This window comes from Diadema antillarum, unplaced genomic scaffold (genome assembly GCF_040938485.1).
Source record: "Diadema antillarum isolate AM-2024a unplaced genomic scaffold, OU_Dant_1.0 seq00001711_RagTag, whole genome shotgun sequence".
Classification (NCBI taxonomy): Eukaryota; Metazoa; Echinodermata; class Echinoidea; order Diadematoida; family Diadematidae; genus Diadema; species Diadema antillarum.
This window is the reverse complement of record NW_027272400.1, coordinates 260339-273636: the sequence shown is the minus strand read 5'-3', so window position 1 is coordinate 273636 and position 13298 is coordinate 260339. Positions and strand designations below refer to the sequence as shown.

General features: G+C 40.0%; 1 protein-coding gene across 1 annotated transcript in view; it reads right to left on the bottom strand.

Moving 5' to 3' along the window:
• LOC139711840 (monocarboxylate transporter 14-like) overlaps positions 1 to 10581 on the bottom strand; it is a 51190-nt gene extending 40609 nt beyond the window's left edge. Inside the window, exon 1 of the mRNA XM_071623690.1 lies at positions 10334 to 10581. Coding sequence (XP_071479791.1) covers positions 10334 to 10520 — 187 coding nt within the window. The 5' untranslated portion in view covers positions 10521 to 10581. The remainder of the gene's footprint in view (positions 1 to 10333) is intronic.
• Between the last annotated feature and the right edge of the window lie 2717 nt (positions 10582 to 13298).

Sequence of the window (13298 nt, the reverse complement as noted above, 5' to 3'; positions counted from 1 at the left end):
AAATGAAGATATCATGTAAAATTACCGTTGCTAAACTGATGAAATTCATTGTGATATCATTATGATATTACATTCTTTCCTTTCAGGTTTATTATTTTGGGGTGGATTTCCTCTTTAAAGGATTTGCCACACCGTTCATAAGGTGTGGCAATTCGAGATTTATTTTTGTCATGCGCAGTTTTTCTGTCATGGCGTATGCAGTTCTCCTTGATAATTTCGATTGGCCACGATGCACCTAATGACTGGAAAATATTTTGAAACAAAACAAAACACAAACAACAATGACACACTTCTTTTTCTCAGGTCATTCAGTAAATTGTTTTGTTAATCAAAACAAAAACGAGCAATCATTTCACATTCCGTCATATGTATGTCTGTGTTTTAGAACTGCTTTCTTCGATCTATTTTCATGGGCCAAATAAAATCTTCAGAGAAATAGACAAAAAAGAAAAAAAGTCCCTTTGATAGATACATTTAGTGACAAAATAATAATAATAATAATGATGATGATGATAATAATAATAATAATAATAATAATAACAATAATAATAATAATAATAATAATAATAATAATAATAATAATTAATGAAACGATGAAGGAAACATGTCAATCCATACATCCATACCTTAATCAAAAATCTGTAAGTAAAAACCATTTTATTATATAGCCTGCAGTGTCATGAAATTTGTGATCACCCTATCTGGGCATGGAGATTGCTCGGGCTAAATCGACCAATCACTGCAAGATCTCTTGCATTGTTGTCTTTCAGAAGGCACATCCCTCGTGTTATGATTGTCAACATTAAGTTTTTACGTGCAATTGGCTTCGGGAGCAAGTTTGTGTTGCCAAAAAATATGTCCACCACGAAATGATTATTGATCCATTGTTATACAAGCTTACAATCACAGGCAGGAACTGTGATATGAGATGGGGATGTGCCAAAAGAGAAAAGTCCTCTACTTTGGTCTCTTTTAGCGTGACATGATTCCAAGGAGGTGGAAAGATAAGACATACAGTCTATGATTTAAGTTAAGTACGCTAATGAGAGTTGACAAGCGCCTGTGCCAATATTTGGGCAATTTTATCTTCCGCCAACTATCTTCAATCTATTACGAGTGTCCTCATTGTTTAAAATCAGAGAACAAACAAAAGAGACATCGTATATGACAAATACCACAAATGTATTTTGTGCTTTGAAAAAATCAATCAAACAAACAACAACAACAACAACAAACAAACAAACTAAAATAAACAGATGAATGAATTCATGGTAAGCTAAACTCCTGAACTGACTGTCCTGAAGTTTCATCCAATTTCACAGACGAGAAGCAAGCGCCCCTGCGCTCATCGTCGGCTCCCTCTGCTGATGACGGTTGTAGCATGGGGAAACGGCCATCACACTTTTGTTATCATTATACAAAAGAAGGCGTTACGAATTATTTTCGGACTCATCCCACGTCCCCATTTAGATGCGTTATTTTTAGTCACATAATGTTCGAAATGATTGATTTGTATACTGTTTCAGCTGGCATAATTTATGTTAAATTTCAGTAATAATACACTTCCACGTATTTTTTACCCCATGTTTCCGAGAATTAAATCAGTGAACAAGTATCCTGGTATGCAGTCTGATGATTTTATTTTAACTTTATTAGCTCCAATACATTTTATACAGAAGCCCTCAATTTTGGAATTCTTTGGATTATGAAATAAAAAAAACGCTCTCTCACTGTATTCTTTTCAAAAGCAAAGTGAAATTTTGTTTGTTGGAGTCCTACCGAGGCAGTGTTTCTCATTTAACTGTAATGAATTTGAATATCATCATCCTCTAATAATGGAATGCATACATAAACTTTATTTCATTAGCACAGCTTTACAGCTACGTTCTTGATTATCCCTGTTCCGATTCCTCAATAACAACTTGTATACAGGCATCTCTACAGTCATGTTCTGTTCTTGCGATTTTGTACTTGTGTGTTTGTTTGTTTTCAGGTTTGTTTGTTCTTTCTGTCCTGTCTGTGATGCTTTTTTTCTTCTTTGTTTAGAGTGAGTTTACATTTCTTTCTTTTGTAAGTTTTTGAGCCGAGTGTATGAGTTGTCCACAATATACAAGCTCTGCTTTTTAGTGGACTCCTCATTTTTTTCTTTCCTAAGAGCATGGATAATGTAACACACAAGGTTGATTTATAACTAATATAGGCCCCATAATATTATCTTTTCAATCCGTTATAATCACCCCAAATTTTCATGGTACAGCCAACTCGCATGTACTCTTAATCATTTGTGATTTTTTTTTTTTTTGGTTCTATCACGTGCTGTGGAAGAAGAAAATGCATGTCATTGAATTGAATGGAAATTGACCTTCGAGACTCCATGGGCAGCCATAAGTTCAAAAAAAAAAGGTCGTATTATAGTGTGCGTGTGTGTTCAGGAGGTCATGGTCAGCTCTAGACACTGATGGCCGGATGAGGGGCCCACTAATCTCTATACAGAGATCTGTGGAGGGGCCATCTCCTGCATTCGGGTTGTGATCACCAAACCAGATCGGTGGCTTTTTGTCAGGGCAAAGTGGCCTAGGTTCATATGCCACATTATAAATCACACACATGTATATATGCCACACAAAATATGTCATTATCACACTGTAGAACCACGGAGCTACTGGTAGCCCCCTGAGAGAATGGAGAAGCAAAGGGCGAACGCGCAACCGATGCTACCAACCATCTGGCAAGCGTAGCATCTCAAAAGGAAATTCAAATTAGTGAATATTTCCAGTGTAATTCGTGAAATAGATTGAATAAATCACACCAACAGAATGGCGGAATATTCAATAGAATTGCACCCGAAAGATAACACGACACTAACGATGGATTTTTGCTGTTATTATGGTATTTAAACAGTGATATTGACTGCGATCACATTTTGTGCAATCTAGAAAAGGCAATGATGTTACATCATCTTACAACATCTCCCCCATATCAAAGTCATCTTGAACATTTTGTTGAAATACACTTGAACTTGATGGGGAGAATGATAATGTTCACTTTTCTCAATTCATTATTCGAAACTAACCTTCTATACGTGAAGATTTATGTGCAGTATGTGCAAGTCGATGGCAAACCTGTATTGTGTGGTGCTCATGTAACAACCGGATCTACATGTTGCAGGGAATATCACTTTCGCAAGAAAACAAGATAAACTTGCAAATTCCGACCTTTCTGGTTGCATGGCAGAGTTGAATGAATCTTATGCTATATCGCTATACTCCATTTATCAAAAAAACAATTTGATCGTGGGGTTTCATTTTTAAAGACAACAAACTCGGCATACGGATGTGGCGACTACATGACCATCTGATATGATTAATGACTAATGTGCGATACTTGTACTTTCTGCTGATTTTGTCATGTCAGAACTCGCAGTAAGGCATAGACCCAAGTCTTTCGAAAGATGTTGATGTCATTATAAAACGTTGTTTCTTGGAGGGGCGAGTACAGAAATTTGACAGCAGTGCGCTGTTGAGGTCTGTCTTCTCATGTAAATTGTAATCACTTAAAAAAATCTGCTATAAGCATGCACACCACACTTTCTTTACAATTACATTTTGTTGAATACCACTGATCGATGAGATGAATTCCCATCCTGTCGCATCCCTACTCAGCATCCCTCAACATCTTTTACCTCTTCATCATTCTTTTCTTCCTCCTACGGCCAATGACCGCCAATTGACATTACTCCCGGTGAGTGTGACCTTGTCCTCGCGATATACGAACAGGGGGCGTGCTCGTGCATGGGACAGCTTATTGTTCGGGTTTACTGTCGCGTCCCGGGAAATTGTCCAGGAGCAATTGCGCGACTGATTGCGGAAAAAAAAAATGAGAGCATCAATACATGTCCTAAGCCAATAAAATAGTATTGCAGTCATTGGAAATAGGTACATAATTATTGCAATTTATACCTTGGCATGAACTTGAATCTTCGATGGTTGTTCGCCTCGTTGATATAATTCAAAGTATACAGCATTCAGATTGCTGTCGAGGGTTTTGTAAATGGGGTCTGGAAACCAGACTATTTGATTGTTTGGTCCCTGGATCGTAGAGACTTTTGCAGCGCTAGTCTTCCCTTCCAGACGGACTACAGTGAATTGCATACATGAGTTATTCACGAAGAATTCCACCGCTTCGACAGTGTTCCCTACCCTGACGGCGCTGTCTAAGACGAAACGGATTTTGTCTTCTCCCCCCCCCCCCCCACCTACCCACCATTGCCGACTCGGACTATACACCTCAAAACTAAGGATTCACTATAGTAAGTGTCTTTCATCAACACTGAGAAGTTCTATGTACATTGATGACAATTGGTATACATTTTGGTGCTCTAATAGGGCCTTCATTTCCAAATCACGATTGTTTTTAGCACCTTTCTGTGCGGATGTTATTTGTAATATTGTATCTGTGTTCAAACTTGCGATCCTGTGGAACATAATCATCAGATTTCAACACTGTCTGACGGGGATTTCGTGGTAAATTACTGACGGGCGGCTGGTCTGCAGTACGTGTTATCAGGAACCTTGCTGTTAATAAGCCCCATCCAGGGAGAATGGTTCTCTTCCTTTAAACCGCATTCACATTGCCTTTCAATAAAAAATGTTCTGGTGTTGCACCGAGACTAGTGATGTTTCAGCGAGCCAGGCCTGCGAGGAAAATGTGCTGCTTTCTCTTATCTAATCTAGAATAGACTGAAAACACAACTGGCAGGTCAGTCAGCGGTCCTTCCCTGGCCTCTCCCTCCCTCGCTCTTGACTTTTCGTGTTTCCAACAAAGACAGGAGTTGTTATTACGTGCAGTGGGGGAAAATGAAATATCAGTATGTAAACATAAAAGCTGCGCACTTCCAAGCAATTCCACTACAAAAAAAAAAGAAGAGTATAACATATACTAGCATATAATATATTTTGTTTCAAGTGTTTTCTTTTCCCGTTGATCAGGTCACGAAAAATAGGACACAGTCTAACTTCTTATATCTCCTGCCGTCTATGTAAGCTCATTCTGAAATCAAAGTTAAATAAGACGTGATCATTTCAGCAAATTCTGCTGGAAAGAAAATGTGTAAACAGTGCAGTTCCATAAACAATCTTTTCTTCAACTCAAAAGAAGGGAAAGCAAAAGAAGAAAGGGTGAAGGACAAAATGGTGATCATGAAAGAGATCTTACATTAATTTCACATGAACTGGTTTCCTTACCAGTTAACCGTGGACACCCAGTCGCTTTCTTCCAGCCCCCTTTTCCCCTCGTCACAGGCAGAAAAAACAAAATAGACAATCACCTACGAGACCGGTATTGTTAGATCCTGACGACAATGCGAAAGAACCAGCCCCCCCCCCCCCTCCAATATAGAAAGGAGGGAAGCACAGGAAAAAAAAAAACCCTGAGAGTTCAATTTGCTCTTTCTCCATTGCAACAAGTATGGTAATCTGCAGGGAGGTGGAAGAGGGTCTTACCGCTTATCATTTATTGTCATGCTCCGTACCGATCCACTGTATGTCCAGGGAAGTGATAAGCTAGTTTCCACCTCCCTAGTATGGAATTGTACCTGTCTGTTCATTTGACAAACAGGCTTGCGTCGAGCAAACACCGAAATGTTGGTGAAAGGTCTAGACCTGCCTTGATGATGGAAATGGGATTAAAAAAAAAAAAGAAACAGAGAAAGTGGCGGGAGGAACTTATAGGGAGAATAGTTTGTTTCGTCGCAGTTCAACTTTGCTAATAATTTACCCTCTTCTATCCTTTATTCCAGCAACATTTGAGGACAGTTAGGCTCATGAAAGCTCCCCGTTTCGCAGCTCATCTGTTCTGCCAGAACGGCATTGATGTTCATCATGGTGCATCTATGGAGCTGCGTAGCTCCATGGTACATTGGAGCGATTGGAGCAAGGAGTTTCAAACGCATTGGAACTCCTTGATTGTTTAAAGGCATAGACGTTCCCATCACGTTCAAGGTAGAATATCATCACCAGTGCAGCCTTGAAAACAGTGATGTGCCATTATGAATGATACAAAGCAGGTAGCAGATGTGAATACAACTTAAGTTGGCCTACCTGCCACTGTATATCGGATTACTCTGCAATAATAGTATGCGAATCCCCGTTATACATGGGTTATACTGAGACAACGACACTACCACTATACTACATTTTTTTACTGTCAATTCTGCTATTACGAAAATACTCATTCATATACTACGATATGTTTCTTACGATTCCTTTGACCAGAGAGGTATCTCTTCCCACCTCCCTGCTTTGGCACCGCACCAGCTACTATCAGTTGTCATTTCAGGATATCCCCGCAGGCTACCCTCAATCGAATCTATTTCGTAGCTATCCTGATCAAAAGATCTGCGTTGTGATATAAATTGCTATCTTGCTATCTTGAAGATCTACACAATCTATTTCTCTGATGAAACTCTTCACTAATATATGCATGGGCATTTCGCGTAACTGCCGGTATCGTTTCGAAGCTCAGGTATGGGCCTTATACGCGATGTGGAACTTGTTGTTGTTGTTGTTCTTGTTGTTGTTCTTGTTGCTGCTGCTGCTCTTGTTGTTTTTGTTTTCTAACCCGTCTCTGTTGTTTTTCCATGTTAACCCTCGAGTTAGTATCGAAAAGAAAAGCAACTCTCACAACATTTTGTTCGATGAAGTGGAATGATTTGATATCGATCGACACCGAGTCATAGGAGAGCAAAGTCGTTATTATACGAGGTCGATGAGACTGTAAATTTTGGCGCCTCTCTATTCTATACCGTACCGTATGACTTATTTCTTAATCATTATCTGGAATGACTCTCCGAATATTAGCCTTCCGTTTGTAAGCAGTCGTTCTCCTGCTGAGACCTATGAGCTTTGGATTGGCTGGTTGTAACCAGTCTGAACTAGATCCGTCATGCTTGTTGACAGCAAACAGTGTGTAGTGAGGCTGATCCCGCGAAAAGCACACCACTCCCTGATCCCCGCTACGGCGCTTAGAACTCCGGGATGACGTTCACGCATCAGCAGAAATGTCGCTAACAACCTATTTCCCTTTCAAACTCACATCTATTAGATAAGCTAGAGAATTATACAGATGTTCCTATATATTTTCACACTTATTGTAAAGCTTTATAGATTTGTCAAAGTGTGATGATCAGTGATCCAGGGCATATTTGTAACTTGCGATATTTTTGTAAGTTATCATCAGGCATACAGAAAGCATTCATATAGGCCTAGTTGCATTCATAATAGTTGTAACATCAACAAAATGTGTGTTATCTCTCAATTCACATGGTCATCATTGTTCTTATTCACACACACACACACACACACACACACACACACACACACACACACACACAAAACCACTTATGCGCCCATTTGTTTTCCTCGATACATTGGGTACCCTTTTCCTCAACATTATCCACAGAAATACACAATCAAAATAAGTTCAATTTGTGGGGACGCTACGGCAAAGCAACTAAATGTTTTTGTCATGATTATCGTCACATTATCTGCATTGACTCGTTCTCGAACGAAGGGGAGCGAGCACTGAAACTCTATCAAGCTGAACCAGTCTGGCAGAAAATCGTTTCATTTGCGTAAAACCCAATCCTGCATATTTCTGTCTCCCTTCCCAGGTATTCAAAGGTTGCGATACACTTTCCTTCAAACGACTCTTGTGAGCATAGTAATATCACCGCATCCATATTATATAGCTGTCGGAAGATCATTACATGCAAATTGCAAGGCAAGAAACAGATCTGTGTCGCTTTCTGTATAACCCTTTGTTGTTGTTTTTGTCGATAATTGACGTTTGCGATAGGCATACAAAATTTGTCATATCACCAGGAGTGAAAATTAACAACGAACGTTGCCACAGATCCACAATAGGTTGCTTCTCGTAAAAGTTCCTAGTCTAATTCATTCAGGCCTATGCTCGAAATGTTTATCACATGGTTAAAGGTCCTGTTTTACCTTTGGGAGCAGTGATCTTAAAAATGTTTAAGATATCACACTTGATGCATATGCATAGGTTTGTTGTACCAAAACGTCCTACCATATAAAAATTTCGCAATAAAGCCTAAATTATAAGGAGATATCAGTATTTTTCTCAATAAACCATAACTGTAGACGGTTCAGTCTGGAAACATTCTTAATATAAATATTGTTCATATTTTGTATATTTAACAATACTTAACATCGATTTTACTGGTTCAAATGTTTGCAGTGGTTGTTTCTATCCCTAACTCATATTCTAGAACTATTTTAAAGGACTAATGCTGGGTTTTTGTTTCATGTGCAAATGGTAAATTATGCCTTTAATCTTGGTGTAACGATTGTCGTGTCTGAAGCGGGACACAAGACACACAGAGCAGTCACTGCACGGTCGCGGCGGTCATTTACATTGCTTGATCATCATGCAGTGCGGTACATCATTTTATTATCCATGAAAAACAAACGTCTGGAAGTCAGACTATATAAAGCATTGTACTTTCTGTGTGTGTTGCGGGTGGGGATCAACGCGATGTTACGCTATCGTTTTCGCTGTTCGAGGCAGTACGAGCAGGTTCCTTGCTCCAAGCAGGGAGGTGTCCACCTCCCTGTTCCAAGCATCTCAAAGCCTCTATATGATATTCACAGTCGTAATTATCAATTCGCGATTACAAGCTATGATTCGAGGAAGAATAGACCCTACTTCATTACTCGTTACAAAGAATGCAGAATCAACTTCAAGGAATATTGTAGTATGGGAAAATGAAATTACAAAAAAGTGAAACCCCTTCTGCGCCTGTTCACAACGAGTGATATTGCAAGGGTATAGTACTAGTATACCCCCGACTGCCATGAACTCGTTTTTGTACTCACTAATATATCTTTCCATATGTCACCCAAGTGTGCATAATCTGATAGAGCTTTGGTGTCACCGATAACCCCAAGAGTTGATGAGATGAATCCAAAAAAAAAAAGTACCTCCTGAGTCCATGTGATTGTGAGAGGAGCGGCTGTGTTCATGAAGACATGGCACATGCTTACCACCTCACCGTATATCTTACCATCATTCTGCGATTTATATCTAAAATAATACACTCCATGCCGACTCTAATCGTGATTAACCTCTCTGGCTTCCCAACATGGCTTCGTCTACACGATTTATCACATCTCGAAGATATCGCGTCATTGCAACCACTGTATGACGCTGAAAAAGATATTTGACACGGTCAAAACAGTGTTTGATTGCCGTTGTTTCTGGATGCAAACGGCAAAGTTGTGTTTCTCTCTGTACTCGAGGGAGCTGATAGATATCTGTAGGAAACAAGTAAGCTGGACCCCAGGAGGTGTGATACCTCCTTGCGCTGCTGGACCCGATTAAAGCCCAAACATCGGGCGTACAGTGATCAAGTCGCGCTCACAACAAGTCCAAATAACAATCACGCACTCAATAACAGTGAAAGGTCGTTTTACGTTCAAGAAGAGGACAATGAAACAAACAGAATGTCAAAAGTTGATCTAAATGAAAAATAAAACAATTCCACTTCATTTCATTTGAACAAAAGGAACTGTTTGATAGCAAATATTCTTTAACATTATTTATACGATGCTCTGATTCCATGACATCATCACCACAGAATTATAATCTAACACAATGTGACTGTGATTCTTGTAACTGTGAAATGTGAGATACTTCTAAGACAAAAAAAAAACACCCTATCGAATCTTGACCTTATTCCGTATTCGACCGTTTAACATAGCTTACTCCATCGAAGTCAACTTCATTGAATACGGAATACAGTTACACTGAACCAATTTCAAACATGGCACATTACTCCTCTAAATCAGTTTGCCGCCACATCAGTTTCTCGATGTCCTCTCGAAATGCGTGAAATAAATTCGTGTATTATTTCAAATGAAATTCATTAAAAACAAACTTCTGTTTCATTGAAATTCGTGAGGTTTCCGGTCTGACTCTAATGATGTATTGTTTCGCACTGTGTTCATCACGATCGCATTGTGTTTATCACGCGACGCAGTGCTCTGTGGAGGGAGGTGGGAGAGAGGCCTACCACGCACTTTTCCAAACCGGTTGTTCATTAATACAGCTGAGAGAGGACAATAGTGTCTCGAAATAACAGTGCGGGTGGAGAAGGTCGAATTTACACATCGGTCGGAATCAGCTGTTCCGCAGAGGCAGACAATGGGAGCGTGAAGTGGCAATGGCCAAGTGTAGTGCTAGCGTATTGATTATTGAGGCTGCGAGATTGCGCAGCTACGGGCTTCGCCAGGAAGATTGGTAGTTTACTCACCCGTTTCGATGGCCGATGACTTGAAATCATCCTGCAGGGGTCCAAAGAGCAGTGGGTAGCTGTGGATGTTTCCCCAAGACACAAAGTAGACGATGGCCAGAGACGCCGTTACGATCCATTTCCACAGATGTTGGAATCGGCGAGGCAGAATTCCCGGGCACGAGAAGCGATCGCAGCAGGTGCACATCGTAGTGGTGGACGGAGCTAAGAGCAAGGACGGCTTTGATTTAGACAACTGGTCCTTTTTAGCCAGCTTCAGGCACAGGGGAGGTGCTGGGTCAGCTCAATACTCCGGTCCGTGAGAGATGGACGGACGGCAGCAGGGTATCTAGCTGCCTCACTGACACTGTCTGTTCATCCAACATGCAAAGCTTGCTCAAATTCAAATAGAGTGCTCTGAGAGATGGAAAAAACAAGACAGTCGTAGTAACTGCAGGTCAGCAACAACTACTGGACCCTCTCTCAGCAGACGCTGGCGATTGCCTCCAACCCTGCGCCTCGGGACGATGTAAGCCTGTGAAGAAGATATCTGTTCCCGATACGCGGAGATGTCTCTCGCCGAGACGATTCGCCGGGCCAGCAGCTGCGAGCGACTCTGCACCTACGTCCTACAAGCTAAAACGACATGCCAGCAGTGACACTATCAGCGGTGATTTCAGTGGAAGTGTCAACCGCGCGATCAGCTGATCGCTGTTGTGCCGCTGTTGTTCGATCTATATTCGGCTACCAAACACAAACAAACGCACGCATTTCATCGCGAATTTCACCTGCCCGCAAATATTACGGCCTCGTACGTACGGTTTCCCAGGCACACATTCACACACACTCAACACACACACCTCACTGACACACACTTTTGTCAGTCCAATTTGCCAGTGTACGGAAGCTGTATAATGAATGATTCGACCGGATGGTTTTTGAGGGAAGGCCTGAAGGTCGGAGTATCACGATACACAGATTTTGAGTGGATAAAGATTCACATTGATCATCGTAAAATATTAAAATTCATTCGCAATAAAAAAATGTGAATTAATTTTGTTTAGAAATAACCTGGCAAGTATTTCACAAAAGTAATTTTACAACAAGTGCACAAGTACATTCACAAATAAATACCGCAGGAATATTTGTGATTACAACTGTAAATGCGCAATAAACATTGCTAACTTTTCGAACTTCGTCGCCTACAGTTCCAGTATAGCTGAATAGGCGTTCGGTTATGACTATCTTTGCCCTTTTTTTTTTTTTTTTTTTTTTTTTTTTTTTGGGGGGGGGGGGGGGGGGGTCGACTTTTATATGCCACTCGCCGGAGATGATTTTAGTATTTCCATGTAGGGTTGTCATGACGAATTTTTTTTGTAATGATTTTAAGCGAGCTCCGGTACTGTCATAGAACGAGGTAAAGACCTGTGATATACCTATATGCATATTCTATTTCATGATTGATTTTGTAGAAATTGTTATTGGTTATCTCCACTGAGATTGATATGGTCACAGCTAATACTCATCAGAACTGTTTCGATGACAATTAGTTCAGTCCCTTTTTTTTTGGGGGGGGGGGACATACTCGGCTACGGGCGAGGAGGGGGAGGGGAAGGGGGATTAGTACTTGTGGTTGATAAATGCCAATAGCAGAGTTACGATCAATGAATTGAGCGTAAGATCAATTGCAACTCTTTATGTAACAGGGGCCAGGTCTCCAACGAAATCCAAGAAAATACCGACACTATCCTGTTATTGAACTCCACGCATAAGTCGTCACGGTGAACATGAGGCGGATTTTACTACAAATGAAATGAAAGCAGAATTGATAGTCTGTCTGTCGTCAGACAGACACACAAAGACAGACAGAAAGACACACGCGAGCACGCGCGCACACATGCACACACACACACACACAAATAAGCCACTTCATTTATCTATGCAATGCAGTATAAGTCTGTAAACGAAATCCCCTATATCATTATGCACAGTGAGTAACTTTTCACAAAGACATGCAATGAATCGGTCAATCTATCAGAATTTGACACTGAAAATCATCATGCATGGAAATCACTTTACTAGCAGAGGAAACCACGGGATGTATTTGGGCATCTTAATGTATTCACATTTATGGCAATTTCACTGTGCTATGAAAGCTTTAACGCAAACATAAAAAGTACATGTATGCAGCACTGAATTCCACTGTTAAATGACTGTTTACCATTGGGATCAATGACTATTTTTATTTGTCACATTCGATGCATATATTATGTAGGTCAGTAAATATCACAAAACATTCCACCATATAAACATTTCGCAATAAAGCCTAAAATATAAGGAGATATCACTATTTTTCTCAATAAACCATAATTGCAGACGGTTTATTCTTGAAACGATTTTTTTTATAACCATTGTTTACATTTTGTATATTCAACAATACTTAACATTGATTATACCGATTAAAAATTTTACATTGCTTGTTTCTGTCCCTAACTCACACTAACAATTTTAGAACTATTTTGAAGCACTGATGCTGGGTTAGCTTTATCTGCAAATGGTAAGATATGCCTCTAACGTAAACATAAAAAAGATGCATGTATATCATACAGCACGGAATTCCACTATTAAGGCAGATGGTTTAGAATGACCTGCTTAAAATGGAGAAAATATGCAGAATCTGTAAATTTTGTGGCCACATGCACACCTAGAGTATATCACTCAATTAAAATATGTTTTTGCTGTAATTCTCTGTTTGCGGTCAAATCGCTCGTTGTAGAAAAATGTAAGAAGGAAGGGGCCAGTCAGGGAATTAAACTTGTCACCTCTTGTAACCTGCATGTGGAGTGGCTATATCATAGTTTAAGGCATTATTTACCATTCGTAGATGAAATAGAAACCCACTTTTAGTTCCCCAAAATAGTCCTAAAATTTGAGTTAGTGACGGAAAAAAGCAACGTAAAATTTTCAATCAGTATCAGTGTTTCTA